This window comes from Ursus americanus, chromosome 36 (genome assembly GCF_024610735.1).
Source record: "Ursus americanus isolate L20-20 chromosome 36, mUrsAme1.1.p, whole genome shotgun sequence".
Classification (NCBI taxonomy): domain Eukaryota; kingdom Metazoa; phylum Chordata; class Mammalia; order Carnivora; family Ursidae; genus Ursus; species Ursus americanus.
This window is the reverse complement of record NC_142162.1, coordinates 10838758-10857248: the sequence shown is the minus strand read 5'-3', so window position 1 is coordinate 10857248 and position 18491 is coordinate 10838758. Positions and strand designations below refer to the sequence as shown.

General features: G+C 41.1%; 1 protein-coding gene across 7 annotated transcripts in view; it reads left to right on the top strand.

Annotated features, from left to right (window-relative positions):
• The window catches only part of NEDD4 (NEDD4 E3 ubiquitin protein ligase), a 129435-nt gene extending 111412 nt beyond the window's left edge, over positions 1–18023 (top strand). For all 7 annotated transcript variants that reach the window (XM_087859186.1, XM_087859187.1, XM_087859185.1 and 4 more), the window contains 16 exons: positions 57–257; positions 1322–1402; positions 1605–1659; positions 1755–1813; positions 2851–2916; positions 6654–6883; positions 7802–7923; positions 8022–8092; positions 9417–9512; positions 9848–9921; positions 10222–10282; positions 13230–13289; positions 13372–13479; positions 14092–14188; positions 16639–16711; positions 17468–18023. In XM_087859186.1, coding sequence (XP_087715312.1) covers positions 57–257; positions 1322–1402; positions 1605–1659; positions 1755–1813; positions 2851–2916; positions 6654–6883; positions 7802–7923; positions 8022–8092; positions 9417–9512; positions 9848–9921; positions 10222–10282; positions 13230–13289; positions 13372–13479; positions 14092–14188; positions 16639–16711; positions 17468–17570 — 1557 coding nt within the window. In that variant the 3' untranslated portion in view covers positions 17571–18023. The remainder of the gene's footprint in view (positions 1–56; positions 258–1321; positions 1403–1604; positions 1660–1754; positions 1814–2850; positions 2917–6653; positions 6884–7801; positions 7924–8021; positions 8093–9416; positions 9513–9847; positions 9922–10221; positions 10283–13229; positions 13290–13371; positions 13480–14091; positions 14189–16638; positions 16712–17467) is intronic.
• Positions 18024–18491: the final 468 nt, after the last annotated feature.

Below are 18491 nucleotides of genomic sequence, written 5' to 3'. Positions count from 1 at the left end.
CAGCTATTTGTGTCTTCTCTATAAAACATGACAACATGACTTAATTCATGTGCTAGGCCACAGCGGAGAGCAGTCAACTGCAGTCAGGCCAGAGTTCGGGGAGCCCTCACCTGCAGGTCCCCGCGAGTGACTCAGCGCAGCAGGTGACCCAGCCGTCTGAAGTGGAGCAAGGATTCCTCCCTAAAGGCTGGGAAGTCCGGCACGCACCAAATGGAAGGCCTTTCTTTATTGACCACAACACCAAAACCACTACCTGGGTAACTTTAATACTCTCCAGCTTGAATTTAGAACAATGATCCTCTAACGAATAGCTCCGTATAACCCTTAAATGTACATTAATATAACCTACATTTCCTTGTATTCATTTAAAGAGATGCTGAATTCCTAATAGTATTATTTCTACTCAAGGAATATTTATGCCTATTTTTTAATATTTTTAGGGATTGTCGTGAAAATACATTTACTTCCTATTTCATTTTTAACTCACTAGACATAGAAAGACATAAAAAGATAGTTGTAATAATCCTTTACCTTTACATGTTGATTTGTAGTTCCAAAGTACTTTTGAATCCATATCTCATTTAATACCCAGAAAACCTTGGGGAAAACTAGGTAGAATAGTATTTTTATTTTAAGATAAGCCTTAAATTTTTTTAGCAGTTGGTTCACCACTGATAGAAAAATTACTGAAAATCAGCAACAGATGACTAGATTTCGATTAATTTATTTAAAAGACCAAAGTACCTTAATAAAACTAAAATAGCTTAATAAACTATTTAACAAAATAATATTAAAACAATAATATATATAAGTGAATCCAAATAAATTGAATTTTGTTTTTTTTCCAACAATTTGAATTGATTTTAATGACCTTTTTTGAGCTTACGTCCCTAGCTTTAAAAAATATTAATAAATCAACACCTTAACAGATAAGTGCCAAAAAGCGTGCTCAAGGCCTCAGAAATAACACGTCTAGTTTCATGTCCATTCATTCAGCATTTTTTATGTAGGGAACAGCAGGTAGTGACACAATCCCTGAAGAGGGGGGATAATTCTCTGAATGGTTTCTGTGAAGCAGATGATGAGTTAGAACTGATCCTGTTCTGAGATCTGAGAACTGGATACTGTAGCCTGGGAATGATGGGTTTTAGACGGAGAAACTATTATTTCACAGATGAAGCAAATGAAATAAAAGTAGACTTTAAAAGAGAATATTTTAAATATTAATTGATGTTAGAAAACATAGTAACAAATTGACTTTCTTGATTTTAAAATTTGTGAGTGTGTGTTGCTGTTTTCTTTATTTTCTCTACCAAAAAAGGAAGATCCAAGACTGAAAATTCCAGCTCATCTGAGAGGAAAGACATCACTTGATTCTTCCAATGACCTGGGGCCTTTACCTGTAAGTTTATAGAATTGCTAGCAATCTAACTTGGCTCTCTCCAACACTTTGTATTTTGGAATACAGTAGTTCTTCAACAACTATAAGTAATGTTATTATTAAATAATGGGATGTGGAAATTAACCATATAACCAATGCCATTTTTCTACCCATACATCTAAAACCCTTTCCAAAAATAATTGAAATACATTCTTCGTTATAGCCAGGATGGGAAGAAAGAACTCATACAGATGGAAGAATCTTCTACATAAATCACAGTAGGTGCAATGTGATTTTTCATTACATTATTTTTTTATAATATTGAACTTTGTGCAGGAAAATTAAGAACACCTTTTTTTCTTTCCCTCTTCAGATATAAAAAGAACACAATGGGAAGACCCTCGGTTGCAGAATGTAGCAATAACTGGACCAGTAAGTCTCCTTATATCAATATGCTCTGATGACAGTGGCCTCTCACCTGTCTTTTCAAGGGCAAATGGTCAAGGGCATAATCCTACAGACCTTGAGAGGAAAGCACATCTGCAATTCTGTCCTCTCCCACCACCCCCACTCCAGGTCTTAATAATTTGAAAAGAGAGTATAAACTCATTGTCCTTACCCTTACAATGGCCTTAGGAGACCAGTGAGCCAGAGAGCCAAATGCCAAGGCAGTGGGCTGCTGGGCTCAGGCTAGTACTTGCCATTGCCTGCAAAAGAATGTTGGCAATCCTCAGCAGATCAGAGAGGAGCCAAGAATGTACCAGAGGAGAAAGTAGACAGCACCCAGTCGACTCCAGGGGCATGTCTTGAACTTTTTGGTAGAAATTACTGTAAATGCTGGCGTATAAAATACTCATATTTAAGTATAAATATTATAATATTTAATATTATACTATAATATCATGATGATACGAAAAATCATTTTCTTCTTTATATAGCTACTTGTTCCATATTTTGGTTGTGAGATTGTACTTGTTTTCTAATTCACAAAAACAAGTGAAACTGAAGATCCAGTTCTTTTAAATTACTCTTTAGTCTCCATGTTTAGTCTTTTAAAATAATGGGTAAAAAAGGCAATTCCTCAGAGTTCAAGGAGAAAGTGCATTTTCCAAATTGTTCCCTTAATGGAGAAATCACTTTGAAAGTCTGTTTAGCAATGGAAATTTTCATTTCTAATATTTCTCTACTTGGAAGAAATTTCCTGTTTCTGGCTTTTTGCATTTCAAGAATATTGCATGATGAAAATCACAGCCATGGGAATTGCTGAATACAATTTAATTTTAAACAGAGAAATTAAAAATTTTGAAGTTTTGTATTTGTTTTCCTTCAAATTAAACTTTTCTTTCCAAATATTCTCTTTTAATGCCTTTAACTTGTGTTCGTAAAATACCCAAAGGGGAACTTTTAAAATTGTTCCAGAATAAAAACAACCTAAACCTTCTTTATTTTTCCAAAATTTTCAACTCAAGGCCGTGCCCTACTCCAGGGATTACAAAAGAAAGTATGAGTTCTTCCGACGAAAGTTGAAGAAGCAGGTTAGTTATATTTACGTTGAGTTCTTAGGAATGATTGTTATGCATTTTTTAAAGTAATAGAGAATTTCTTCTATGTTTTAACAACTTTGACTAGTTTCTTATAGGGAAAGGTGGCTTTTTTTTTTTTGACTACTCGATGTTCTATATCATGAGAGACCACAGTTATGTTGTGTTTTTCCTGATTTTTCAAGATACCTTATGATATATGGAACAATAGTATTAAAGTTTGCTTTTTATGAGCCCTAACCTGGTTTCCTAGTGGGGTTTGTGGAGCTTGGGCTTGGTAGAATCTGGGCAAGCTCAGATTACCCCCCAGCCTCCTCCCTGATTGTGTAGGAGGACTCTCTAGATTCCTCTTCTTCTTGGACTGTTGTTTCCCCGTGGTAGATTTTCATGCCCCACATCTTCATAGAACATATCTCTGCATAATTTGAAAATACAACTGTGATTGAAACAGTGCTCCTCTTGTTTGTCTCCTTCTGCTTATCAGATGTGTTCACTATAATTTTTTCTTCCATCACCACAAATTTAATATTTGGAGCTAAACTCATCGTCTGCCCATCTATTTCATTTCTGTTGGTGAAGACCGCTTTGTAAGGCCTTTCTAATTTGCTCATACTTTCCCCTTTTCCCTGCAGTTTAGGAATACTACCACTAGGTGGCTATGTTGGGTTACGCTTTCTTGTGTTCTAAGCCGGGAGCCTGCTTTTCCAAAGATTCAAGATGGCGGGTCTGCTACCACAGAATGTTTTCATCCAACATTTAACAAAAAACGAAGTGTAATAGTTTTTTAGTGCAAATATTTTGTGCCTTAATGAAAGCTAAACTATCAACAACTTTTAAAAACTCTTCTTCAATAATAATTTTGTGTTAAAATTGCTCTGGAAATTTGTTTTCTACTTTTTTAAAGTCCTTTGGGATTTTAAGACTTTGTTGATCTCTTGGTCTGGTAAATATTTTCACTCTTAATGAAAATATGCTGGTGGAAAAGAAGCACTAGCTTCTCCATTTACCATTCTGAACACTTAGAAACTTGTTATCATATCTAATTGTTGACGTCTTCCCGGCAGCAGGAGATATGGAGTGAAGCCTCCATAAACCGGTCACAGCACACAGAAACCACAACGAAAGCAGTAATATTCATTGAGCTCTCACTGCAAACCAGACATTCTTCTTAGCAAGTTACGTGTATTCACGTAATCTCTATATTAGCTGTCTAAGGAAGGAACTGTTATTATCACCTTTTATAGGAGAGGAGACGGAGGCACAGAGAGATTAGGTAATGTGATCGAGTCCCATGGTTATTCGTGGCAAAGCCGGACAAGTGGTCTAGCTCCAGAGTCCATGTTCATGACCAAAATGGCATATATTGATGACTAAGAGAGACATTTACCCAGAATGCAACAAAGGTATATAAAGAGATAAAAACATGGGGGCGCCTGGGTGGCACAGCGGTTAAGCATCTGCCTTCGGCTCAGGGCGTGATCTCGGCGTTATGGGATCGAGCCCCACATCAGGCTCCTCCGCTATGAGCCTGCTTCTTCCTCTCCCACTCCCCCTGCTTGTGTTCCCTCTCTCGCTGGCTGTCTCTATCTCTGTCGAATAAATAAATAAAATCTTAAAAAAAAAAAAATAAAGAGATAAAAACATGAAAGAATGGTTAAGAAACATGGAGTTGCTCCAGAGGGAGAGACTCAAGAGCATGGGGAAGAGGCTAACAAACTTGCATCCTTAGTTTATCAACAAGGGCCTCGTAGGACTTTAAAAAAATCCATATCTAGACACATTACAGCCAAAGAGCACAACACCCAGACAGAAATAAACATGTTTAAAAACCATTGCTACAAAACCTCGTCTTCAGCCTTTTCCTCTGCCTTGTCCTTACCGTCTCATTGGTGAGGAGTAAGGATGGCTAATCATTACTGAGCTCACCGTGTACCAGATACGGAGGAAGCACGTGAAATGCTTATCCCCTGATGTTCTAAACAGCTCCATAGAGTGACTATTATTAATGTCTCAATTTACAGATGAGGAAATTAGGCCTTAGAAAAGACACGTGAGGGGGAGCTGGGATCTGAACCCAGGGCTCCTGACCCCAGAGTCCACACCCTGGTCCACTACTCAGCGCAAACATGGAAGTCGCTCCTCCTACCATTGCCATTCCTCTCTCACAAGGCCTCCTTCAGGGTCTTTAACTGACTCGTGTGCCTCTTGTGTCTCCTTAAAACCACCCGTTAGTCAATCCAGGAACAATCTGACCCTCCCGCTCCCGCTCAGCAGCTCCTCCCCGCCAGCATCCGGGCTCCGTCCACTCTGGCCCCAGACCACTGTTCCGCCTTCTCCTGTCACTGCAACCCCTTCCCTCCCTCCTGCACCCTCTTGCTGTCAAATACATCAGACCCCCTGCATGTTCTTCCCTTAGCCCGCTGCTCCTCAGTCCTTCCCTGCCTCTCCCTCAAGTCAGGGCTTGACCTTAAAGCCTCCGGGATCACCTTACTTGCAATTTTAATCGTTCAGTCTTTTAGGTCCCACAGAACGTTGCTTATAGCTTTATTAGCAATTTGGTTACTCTCGTAAGTCTCAGGATTAGTAACATTTACATTTGTTTCTCACACACACACTGGATTATAAACTCCTTGAGGGAGGAATCCTATTTTATACCACATTCGTAGACCCTTTTCTTCCCATCCCCATTACCGTAGCTACCTGGCATGGGGCCTGGCCCGGAGCGGGCCCCAGGCGATGCTTGGCTGCACAGGAAGCCTAGTGTCTAGTCTAAAATTGGTTTTCTCAGATCTTGCTTTTATTTTTAATTGCAGAAGCAGCAGAGGAAACTGCTTGTATTATGCTTATATTGCTTACAAAAACTACTTACATTATTCTATTTCTGTCGGGCTTTCCGTCTTCCCTATATATATTAAGAATGAAGTTGATATTTTTTTTTCTTAGAAGTAACCTCTCTTCTTCTTTTGAAGTGACAGAATTTTCTCTTACTGGTTTCCACGTGAACATTGCACACAGAGCACTCCAGAATAAAATCATCAGACATCTTTTTATAAAATTAACGATATGATCTGTCTAAAAGCGTAGTTATCTGCATTTGTCACATAAGCAAAGGGTGTACCCAAAAAATCAGCAAGACAGCAGAGACCCGAGAGCTCAGGCTTTCTTAACTTTTGTCTTCAGTTCCTTCACCCATAAAATGGAGATTCTATCGTCGCTTCTTCCTCATGTTGTTATGAGGAATAAAGGAGTTAACCCATTAAAATGCTGGAAATAGTGTCTGGTACAGTGTGTGAATGTTAGTGCCTGTTAATGAGCGCAGCAGGGTGAGCTCCAAGGAGGAAAGGTGGGGGTTGGGAAAACCCCCAAACCACAGGCAGGCAGGAAAGAGCAGGCATTGGCTGGACTGTAGGCCACAAGACGTTCTTCACTGGAACTTAATATGGAAAGGACTGTTCATGAATTGCCTGCATGTAAGAATTATTTCCACTATCGATAGCTGCTTCCTCCAGTATAAAAATCAGAAGTCTGTATTATTATATGATTAGAGAAAAGGCTTTGAATTCTTTTATACCATGGAGAAAATATTAGACAACATGCCTAGTTATGTTTTCCCAAAAAAGGGTCTTGGGCACAGGGTAGAGTACAACAGTTTTTATAACTTGCACGAGAAATAAATTTGCCATCGTGTTGAATTGATTTAAACCGTAAGTCTCTCTTCTCTGGGTTTTCAGAATGACATTCCAAACAAATTTGAAATGAAACTTCGCCGTGCAACTGTCCTTGAGGACTCTTACCGGAGAATAATGGGTGTTAAGAGAGCGGACTTCCTCAAGGCTCGACTGTGGATCGAGTTCGATGGGGAAAAGGGACTGGATTACGGAGGAGTCGCCAGAGAATGGTTCTTCCTGATCTCAAAGGAAATGTTTAACCCTTATTATGGGCTGTTTGAATATTCTGCTACGTAAGTCCTTTTACGACGAGTGCATACAGAAAAAAAAGTCACTTTTGAAAGTAACAAAGAGTTGTATGACGCAAGGAAACTGTATGTTAACAATGTGCCAGAAAAGCGAGACGGTAACTAATGTTTCAGAAATACTTTTACAAAAATTGTGGTAAAATATACATAACATAAAACTTTCATTTTAGCCATTTTAAGTGTGTGGTTCAGCGGCACCAAGTACATTCACATTGTTGTGCAATCGTCACCACCGTCCGTCTCCAGAACTCTTTCATCATCAACTGACCTGTACCCGTGAAACACTAACTCCCTTACTCCCTGCCAGTCACCATTCTGCCTTCCGTCTCTGTGAATCATATGAGTAGGAGCGTACAGGATTTTTCCTTTTGTACTGACTTATTTCATAAGCATAATGTCCTTAAGGTTCACCCGTGGCATAGCATATGTCAGGATTTTCTTGGTGACGCGACTGCCCTTGGCTCAGGTCATGATCCTGGAGTCCCAGGATTGAGACAAGCATGGGGCTCCCTGCTCAGCAGGGAGTCTGCCCCTCCCTCTGCCCCTTCCCCCTTCTCATGCGTGCGCTCTCTCTCTCTCTCTCTCTCATTCTCTCTCTCTCAAAGAAATAAATAAAATCTTTTTTTTTTTTTAAAGATTTTTCTTCCTTTTTGAGGCTGAATAATACCCCGTGGTATAAAGGGACACCCCATTTGGCATATCCGTTCATCTGTTGTTGAACATTTGGGTTGTTTCCACCTTTTGACAGAAATGACTATTTTTAAAACCATTAAATCCAGTGGTCTCCTGTGGTTCTAATAGAGGTGAAAACTCCGAAAAGAGGGAGCTAATGTATAATTTGGTCATATGAAAATATCTATATGAAATGTGGAGAGGAGCACTGAAATGTGGTTGTCTTTTCAGGGATAATTACACCCTGCAGATAAATCCAAACTCCGGATTGTGTAATGAGGATCACCTCTCTTACTTCAAGTTTATTGGCCGGGTAGCTGGGATGGCAGTTTATCACGGCAAACTGCTGGATGGTTAGTATTCAGCATAACCCCCCCTTTTTTTTTTTAAGTATAATGATCTTATTTCTTTCACTTGGTAATCATTTTCAATATGTGTGATTTTTTGAAAGGTTTCTTCATCCGCCCATTTTACAAGATGATGTTACACAAACCAATAACCCTTCATGATATGGAGTCAGTGGTATGTCTTTTTCACTTGTAATGTAGAGAAGGCATAATTTAAGAAGCAACTGGATATTTTTAAGTTAGAATGTGACGATGAAGAAATTAATGGGTTATAAAGTTCCAAAATACAAATGAACATTTTCCCCAATATTCTAATATGAAAATTTTCTAACACATAATAAAAATTTAAAAATTTTACAGTGGACAGATGTGTATCCACCACCAAGATTCTGTTCTTGGTTTGTTTGGGTTTTTTTTCTACGCTTGCTTTATTACCGACCTATCCATCGGTCCACCCACATGCCCCTCAGTCCATTTTCTTTTTTTTTGCACTTCAAAGAATGTTACAGATGCCAGTGAACGTCTCCCTAATTACTTCAATGTGCTATCAACATTTGAATTGTGATCTTTTATGATGAATGGCATATGTTTTCAAAATGACAGTCCAGGGGCGCCTGGGTGGCACAACGGTTAAGCATCTGCTTTCGGCTCAGGGCGTGATCCCGGCGTTATGGGATCGAGCCCCACATCAGCCTCCTCCGCTATGAGTCTGCTTCTTCCTCTCCCACTCCCCCTGCTTGTGTTCCCTCTCTCGCTGGCTGTCTCTATCTCTGTTGAATAAATAAATAAAATCTTTTTTAAAAAAAATGACAGTCCAAAGGCAAGGCCTCGTGGTTAGGCCACTACAAAGAAATGGAAACCTAAGGATTCAATCCCTGACGGTAGCTTTGCTGTGTGAACTGAAAAGCCTCATGTGCTATGTGTACACATGGATTCCAAGCCCTCTTCCTGGGAACCAAGTACATTTTTTATTCCTTCCTTGTGACATTGTCAATGTGAACAGTGTAATTCTTTATGAATCGTAAGATTTCACAGTTATTGGAGTTGGTTCGTGGACGTTCTGTATTTAATCTGAGATTTTTTCTTTAACTTGGGCCAGGTATAAATAGCAGCCTGCTCATAGCTGCTTACACATTTACACCCGGTCTCGACAGGCCGTGCGAGAAAGGCACGAGGTGCTCCTGGGCATTCGTGGGAGTTAGGATTCATCTGGAAGCCCCTTTAGTTGACCCTTCAACTAGATAACAGATCTGTACCCCCACTGCCTCTACATAGAGAAAGGCTTCCAAACTGTTGGGCAAGCCCCACTCCCCTGATTTATGCATTTTTACTCACACTTCCTAGTCACCCGCTCTTTTTATAATACTTGGGTGTAAATAAGAAGACGTCCTACTACTTTTCATTTTTTTGTCCAGTTATTCAGACTCTCAGCGTACTTTCTTTGCAGGTTCGGGTGTCTTTTTATGTGCAAATTTTAAATATGCGATTTCCCCATCTAGGATAGTGAATATTACAATTCACTACGATGGATTCTTGAAAATGACCCGACAGAATTGGACCTCAGGTTTGTCATAGATGAAGAGCTTTTTGGACAGGTTTGTAAATTTTGATTAATTAAAACGGTACATAAATTGTGAAACAAATGTATAACTTAAGTTTAGGAGTTAAATAATGCATATCTTCGTCACACTTCTGTGCTCTATTTTTAAATTTATTTCCTAGTAACAAAAGCCGTCACAGCAAGAATTTCTGCTTTCCTTGACATTTGACTCATTCCATGTTTATTTTAGTAAAATTTAGGCCATATTTTAAGTTTTCTTAGCTTGTGAATGGATTTAATTTAAAACACTGGATTTCTGGTGTAACTATAATATGTATATTGTATTTTTTTCACTAAAATAACATATCAAGATATCATGCTTAATTTTAGACACATCAACATGAGTTGAAAATCGGTGGATCAGAAATAGTTGTCACCAATAAGAACAAAAAGGAATATATTTAGTAAGTATTTTGTTAGTAAGTATTTTATTATGTTTGGTATATACTTCACTACTTCAGGAAATAATTTTGTTGTTCTTTCTGGGAAGACACTTTGTACCTTCTTTCTCTTTCCTCATAGCCAGAGTCTCGGTCTCAATGTTCTTTTTTCTCTTTCTAGAACAATGCCATATTACCCACTCATATTCACTTTTTTCCTGGGGCTTACCTAGTCTTTATTTTTTATTTCCAACTGGAATAAATATACCTTAAATGTTTTTCTTCGCTCATGTGAAAAAAATGAACTGTTTTGTTTCTTTTTAGTCTTGTAATACAGTGGCGATTTGTAAACCGAATCCAGAAGCAAATGGCTGCTTTTAAAGAGGTATTCATTTACTTTTGCTCCTTCTTCTGTCATTTCAAAGTACAATTCATAAGTTCCAAGTATTGGACCTCATCACACCTGAGAATTAATAGATGACTTGCTTCTTTTTTTTTTTTTAAGATTTTATTTATTTATTGGACAGAGATAAACACAGCCAGCGAGAGAGGGAACACAAGCAGGGGAAGTGGGAGAGGAAGAAGCAGGCTCATAGCGGAGGAGCCTGATGTGGGGCTCAATCCCATAACGCCGGGATCACGCCCTGAGCTGAAGGCAGACGCTTAACCACTGTGCCACCCAGGCGCCCCAGATGACTTGCTGCTTTTTTTTTTTTTTTTTAAGATTTTATTTTATTTATTCATTCAACAGAGAGAGAGAGACAGCCAGCGAGAGAGGGAACACAAGCAGGGGGAGTGGGAGAGGAAGAAGCAGGCTCCCAGGGGAGGAGCCTGATGTGGGGCTCGATCCCAGAACGCCGGGATCACGCCCTGAGCCGAAGGCAGACGCTTAACCGCTGTGCCACCCAGGCGCCCCAGATGACTTGCTTCTTTTTTTTTTTTTTTTTTAAGATTTTATTTTATTTATTCATTCAACAGAGAGAGAGACAGCCAGCGAGAGAGGGAACACAAGCAGGGGGAGTGGGAGAGGAAGAAGCAGGCTCCCAGGGGAGGAGCCTGATGTGGGGCTCGATCCCAGAACGCCGGGATCACGCCCTGAGCCGAAGGCAGGCGCTTAACCGCTGTGCCACCCAGGCTCCCCAGATGACTTGCTTCTTAAAACAACTTTTAATTATATTTTCATAGTAAAAAAAAATATTTAAACGAATAGATATTCACTGTTCGAACCCAATCATCCAAGAGGCCCATACAGTTACTAGTAGCACTCCGCCTTCACACCAGTCACTGCTGCTCACCTTTTCCCAGTCGTGTCTCCTCCACCTTAAGTAACCTTAGGTGAACAGGGGTCCAGAGTGCCGTAGGGAAAGAGGAATAGGCCATTGATTTTCCCACATGGGATCACACTATACATGTTGGTTTGTGACTTGCTTTCTTCTTTTATCAAGTATTTATTGGAGATCTTTACACATCAAGATGCATAACTGTCCTTCCTTGTGGCTGCATTTTATTCATAATATAAATTCATAAGTTATTTAAACTTACCCTGTTGGTGGACATTTAGGCTATTGCCAGTGCACTCATTTCTTAAGCCAACTTAAAATCTTCTGTTTGGTGTTTATCATGTACTTTCCCATTTATTCAGCACTGAGCACTTGCTATGTATCTGGCACTGCATGAGGCAGAAAGACATAGGTCCTGCTCTAAGGAGCAGAAAATCTAAAGAGTGATGTGGACAGAGGCAGGCGTCCAGTGCTCGGTAAGCAGAGAGGAGAGGCGGAAACCCAGGCAGGGAGAGGTGCAGGAAGGGCCAGAGAAGGCCTGGAGGGACTGGGCAGCCGCACGGAAGAGGGCAGTGCTGTTCTAAGCACGATGAGTGGCATGTGTGAAATCTGGCCGTGAGACAGACTGTGCACATGTTGGAGAACATACCAGCAATCCGTACACTGGAGAAGATGAGGCAGGAGGTCAAACTGAGCTGAAGAGCTAAGCAGAACCAGATTAAGAAGGGCCTGTTTGCTAAACCGGAAACAAAGAGGGAATTTGGGGTGTTTGCGGAAGTCCAGTGAGGGGAAGGAAGGTGGCATTAAAGGCCATTCTACAGTAGAACACCAGGATTCAGATCGTCTGAATTTTAGTCAGATCGTCTGGAAGTGGTGTGTGGGGAGTTAGAGGTAGATAAGACTAGCACCCATTGCGAGGCTGGGTGGGAAGGTACAGCGATCCAAGGGAGAAAAGGTCAGGGCAGGAACAAAGGTGGTGGTGGTGGGAAGACAGCTGTGTGTGTAGCTGAATGGGATTCAGAAGGGACAGCTGTAGCTCACGGTGCTTTAAAAGGTAGAGATCTGCGGGGGCAGCATGGATTCGGGGATCATCTGCCTATGCATACTGGAGCTGTGGACACGGTAAGATGGGAAATTGGAAAGAATGCTAAGAACGGGAAACGTGGATGGCCACCATGGATTTGTGGGAACGGCAACATGGAAGGAACAGACGGTAGAAAAGGAGACCTCAAAGGAAATTAGCAAATGCAGACAGAGACACAAGAGAGAAACCATCGACAGCAGACAAAGTTTCAAAAACAACGGTGTTTTCAACAATCTCATAGTGCGGAGAAGTCAGATAAGATAGAGAACTAGAAAGTGTTGATCAGAGTTTGCCGCAAAGCTGTTTTTGACTTTTTCCAGGACAGCTTGAGGGCAGCAGGGGCATGGGGGGCAGATGGCAGCAGGTGGAGGCAGGGATGGGGCCAGCAGGTGGGCTCAGTCAGGTGTAGTAATTGGTGGTAGGAGAAGAAAGACAGGTTTGCTTTTTTGTTGTTTTTAAGGTAGATAGGCTTAAACAAATGTAAATGCAGGAAGTGAGCTAATAAAAGAGGAGGTTCAGTGAGATGAGCCCCTTGGGTTAGCAGATGAAGCACAGACAGAAAGGGGCACCTCTCCCCACTGCCGTGGGCAGGAGACCACAATGGATGTAGGCGCAGGCTGGTACTGGGCAGGCAGAAGGTTGAGGGAATTCCATCATCACCTCTGTTTTCTCTCTCAAATAAAAGTTATCTGCTGTAAAGAAGGGGTGACCTGGAGGAGGAGGAAGCGGCTGGGGAAATGTGGGGAGGTCTCAAAATAGCTGTTGGGAGGAATCAATGAGAGAGAACAGACTATGGACACATACGTGTTCTTGCCAATCTTGAAATGTCGGCTGACTTAATGACCCATGACTGTGGCGGTAGGAATCTGTGTGCATGTGGGATTTCTCCAGCAGCCACCCAGAAGCTGACAAACAGCGCTATCGATGGACTCTGCTAACCAGGTTTTAAAACACGTTCTTTCCACTAGGGATTTTTTGAACTAATACCGCAGGATCTCATCAAAATTTTCGATGAAAACGAATTAGAGGTAAGAAATATTCTTATTTCCAGACAGGATTTTTGTGCCTGTTATTTTTCTTGTCTGCAGTTTGACGTTTCTTATCGCGTAGCTTCTTATGTGTGGATTGGGAGACGTCGATGTGAATGACTGGAGAGAACACGCAAAGTATAAGAACGGCTACAGTGTGAATCATCAAGTCATACAGTGGTTTTGGAAGGTAATTGAAAGCTTTGGTTTCCATAAATTCCTTTTCAACAGATTTGATCGTACGTAACCATGCTAGTGGATTACATAGAGGTAAGACAGAAAGTAACCTTGTACTGTATCCATCGGCCTTCTGGGTATGGGCTCCAGCCTCCATACATACTTATAGAGAAGTCAGTGGTCAGAATGTAGTCAGTGGGGAGAACAGCAACAATAGGCACTTAGTCCCTTAACAACTCGCAGACTCTTCAAGAGAACTTGTAACAACCTGCCGTGTGTTCCCTGGGACTCCTGCGCGCCTCCTTGAATGTGACTTTGCATCTAATCGTGAAATGTGCACGTCACTCGATAATATCAGCAAATATAATTTTAAAAAAGCCATGAGCCACATCCCTGAGTCGCTTTATTAGGCTATGGTCTCATTCTAAAGAGTGACTGTGTAGCCTCAGAAATGAAGTTTTCAGGAACGTTGTAAGCCACCCAGAAACACAAGTTTAACAGACACATGTGAATGTAATAACCGATCATTAATACTGTAACCAAATGCTGATAACATATTTTTCAGGATAGTTCTGTTACTTTTTTCCCAGTGATATTCCTAAATGCTGGTTTTTCTCTTATTCAGGCTGTTCTAATGATGGATTCAGAAAAAAGAATAAGATTACTTCAGTTTGTCACTGGCACCTCTCGGGTGCCCATGAATGGATTTGCTGAACTATATGGTAAGGATTATCCACACATCATCAAAAAATGGAGTGATGCCACCGGTCTTTGTCATTGATGATTAGTTGTCAAGCTTCTATCATTTATACAAACACCGAGCTTAACAAAAAAGAATTAAGATTTTTAACGGGTTGAATTAGATACACTGCAGTAGGCCAGAATATAGGTACCCCTTGTAAGCAGATACCAAAGGAAAAAACATGAGATGCCTTGAGTTACTTTGCATTCTTGGATTTTAAATTTGATGCCCATTACATATTCCATCGCAGAAAAAGCTTTGTCTGTAGGGTGATGGTTTAGGGCAACATGTAATGTCCTACAGACTGTTAGTAAGTGTACAACAGAAAACAGAGAGTTTCATAGCAGAATGCAATTGGAGCAGATAGTGCGCTAAACAAAATTGAGTAGATTTCTTTGGGACTCATTTGGAATCTTTATTATGAAAAAAAGGGGGTTCTAAAACTTACTTGATCATGGACTCTGTATATATATATGTGTGTGTGTGTGTTCATGTGTGTGTGGGGGGGTGGTGTGTGGTGTGTGTGTGTGTGTGTGTGTGTGTGTGTGGTGGTTATCTGTATGTGGTGTGTGTGATGTTGTGGGGGGGAGACTGGGGCCAAGACTGCACATACCTTTCAATATGCAGAATAGTTACCATTAATGCAGTTTTCTATAAAGTGAAATTCTGCATATCCGAGCAAACTGTTCCCCAGTGGTTATGTCTCATAGCACTAGAGGTGGTGTTTTGTAAAAAAAAAAACAACCAAAACAAAAAACCCCTGCTGTTTCTGATGTAGATCAACTCAAATCAGTTCATATCTATTTATTGGAATGACATTTACGTGCTTTGAAAGCTACCACGAAGCGCAGATCTTTCAGGGAAGGTCTAGCTCAGGCTGGAGCCCCACGCAGAGCAACAACGAAGGTTAGAATTGTTCTGGGAGCAAGAAGTCACAACTGCTGCCTCAGCCGTCGCTGAGCTGAATTTCTCACGCACAGAGAACGCTGTTGCTGTCTGGTAGGATGGCCTGCCCCGTCGATCTCCTTGGCAAACCTGGTCTCCTTAAGCTTCATGCGTATCTGTTTGCAGAACCTGTCAAGCAGCTGCCATTTCCCGGCTAGAGTCACCACGCAGTGAGAGGAACGAGACGGGAGCTCTGCCCCAACCCATGCGCCCCTTCTTGCTTAATTGGATTTCTTTGCATTTGTCTTTTCAGTGGTTTCCCATGACTTACCCTTCCTTTCGCTTCTGCTATATTTTAGCCAGTTACAATGGGGAAAGATCAAGGCAGGCCAGACAGCCCTTTCCACGTCTAGCTCCACGTCCCTCTTCCATGCAGTCCAGGCCTACGGCCATCCACTGATTGCATGAATTCTTTGGAATTTGGAGGAAATATCCCACACGTGGAGCCAGAGTTGGAAGTATTAGAATATAATTCAAATTCTTACACATTTTCAAAAAGAAGTTGCTTCAGAATGTTAATATAATACAGTATTATCTAGCCAATAAAAAGCGTGTAAGGTTTGTATCAGTCGACTTAGAGGAAGTTTTCACAATGGATCATTTAGGTAAGGGAGTCAAGAGGCAGAGAAATATGTATGATCCCAGGTACGGGGAACAATGACAAAGATACTGAAATTGTAATTACGACGTGTGGTGTGTGAAAAGCAATGCTTTTTGAGGAAACCGTAATATTGAGAATATCCAGTGTATTTAGTGCTGCTTCTGGCAATTACACTCCCACACGTAATTAGATATGATTATAAGACTTGGGGAAAAGTATGGAAGGTTCTACATCAGGTTGTCAGCACTGATTACCTGGGTGCTTGGAGGATGTTGAGAATTGGGGGAAGGAAGAACTAAGTGAAAACTCCAGAGAGAAAAAAGAGCTTCCGAAAGTGTCTATAATAAAAGAAAAATGTAGTATGGATAGCATGATGACCTGTACACAAAATTCCTTATATATGCACATGCAGAAAACGGTTCACGATTTGATCGTGGACTTTGAGGTGATTTTTATACCCTTCATTATATTTTTCTCTTCTGCTTTAATTTTCTTGCAGTGAAATTAAATAATCAGAAAAAAAATTAAAGCTATTTTCAGTGGGACTGAAAAAAGAAAGAAATTCCTCATTTTCTCTGTGTACCTATGAAGGAGGTGGTCATAGGGAAACGCAGGGCTGAGAAAACAGCAAAAGCCCCGCCAGGCCTCCCGCCCTAGAGGCAGCCTGAGACGGTGGCCTCAGATGAGCTGATGGAGAGGAATCTCCATCTCGTGGCTGGACAATGAAGCCATCAAAGACAGGACAGCCTTCATTTCTTTTGAGTTTAAAGAAACTAGATTAGTTCTCTGTACGTTTAAGTTCTACCCTGGAAAAGATGAGTTGTGAAATTCTAGGGATTCCTATAAAGAGTAAATGAGACCACAGCAGCTCTTCTTCCTTTCAGGCTCAAATGGACCACAGTCATTTACAGTTGAACAGTGGGGTACCCCGGAAAAGCTGCCAAGAGCCCACACATGGTAAGCAGGTTTTTCACCGTTTAGAGAACAAGTTTTCAGAGAGCAAAACTCCTCTAACAGAGTCCGGGTACAGAAGGTCTGACCCGCTCTGTGCTGTGTCAGTGGCAGCTACAGAGGAGGGGGGCAGGAGAGGCAGAAACAGCAATGCGGGAACAGATGTGTCTTTGCCAAGCAGGCCTGGGCTCGAAGTCTGGGTAGCTGAGTCGTGGAGAGGCCCATCTCAACCATTGACCATGTGTTGCCCTCCATCGCATGAACGATGGGCCATCCGATCAAGAGAAGCTAGGGGGCGCCTGGGTGGCACAGCGGTTAAGCGCCTGCCTTCGGCTCAGGGCGTGATCCCAGCGTTACGGGATCGAGCCCCACATCAGGCTCCTCCGCTGTGAGCCTGCTTCTTCCTCTCCCATTCCCCCTGCTTGTGTTCCCTCTCTCGCTGGCTGTCTCTATCTCTGTCGAATAAATAAAATCTTTAAAAAAAAAAAAAAAAAAAAGAGAAGCTAGAACATTCCCTTTTGGAGGTTAAAATAACAGAGGACCCCAGGCATTCGGAGGTCTAGGTGGGAGCGAGAGGACCCCACCAAGAAGTTGTGGGATGAGTCCATGCCTAGAGTCCAGTGCTGGTATCTTCCTTCTCCCCTGATGATATGATGTCTTCTAGTGTTGTGGGTGGGACACATCACGAATAGCAGAGGTCCTGTTGGCCACCATGGCACTTGCTTTGTCGGTGTCATAACCAGGTCGTCTCTGTTCTTTCAGCTTCAATCGCTTGGACTTGCCACCCTATGAATCGTTTGAAGAATTGTGGGATAAACTTCAGATGGCAATTGAGAACACTCAGGGCTTTGATGGCGTCGACTAGATTCCAAGTAACAGTCTAGAGTGTTTCACTGCCACTTCTGTAAAATCAAAATCTTGACCTAAAATTTCCCAGGGAACTACTAAAACTTGGCCTTTGTTTCTTCCCAGATAGTGGAGAAAAATCATATAAAAGCATTAGTAGAAACAGTATGACAAGCTTACCATTATTTCATTCACTTTTAAATAGTATGTTGCATTGACGCAGCTGTTTCTTTCCATCTTTAGAGTTCCCACTCTAGGATTTAAGTCCCGTGTGCCTGAAATAGTGAGTTTTGTCCTTAACATTTACCTCTTTTACAGTATTTGCCAGGCAGTTCTTTCTTATACTACTGAAATTATAACTGTGAAATATTTGTGATAAGTGTCATGTGTGAAAAGTTGGATGCTTTTTGAGAAGGAAAATTGAAATTTGGAAAAGAATACTTTCATATTGATTAAACTACAATATACTTCATGCTGCCTACAGCTATTTATTATTTTGCAGACTGCCTACTGCACCTTACTGCCCAGATTTTTGGAAAAAACCTTGGAAAGTGTGTTACCTATCTTTTAGTCCACTGACTCACTTGCAAAAAAAAAAAATTGTTTACTTCTTCATTTTAAAAGTATTTGGCTTTTGTTAATATGTAGCTTTACTAAACAAGGTGGTTTATAAGACATGTGAAGCGAATTCAGATTCGCAAAGCGTGAAAAGTATTAACGCCTTCGTCTTGCCTGTATATCCTTTTGGTTCACTGGCATTGTCATCACTCCTTCCTGTTTAAGGTGAAAGAATTCCTTGTCAGACATTACACTAACGCTCCGCAGAGCAGTGTTTCTAAATGTGCCTTGAAGAACTAAGTTAAATGTATAGTACTTGGCTTTACTAGTCATTCTTTACACTTGCACAATTATGTAGTAAATATATGTTTACAGGGTTTAT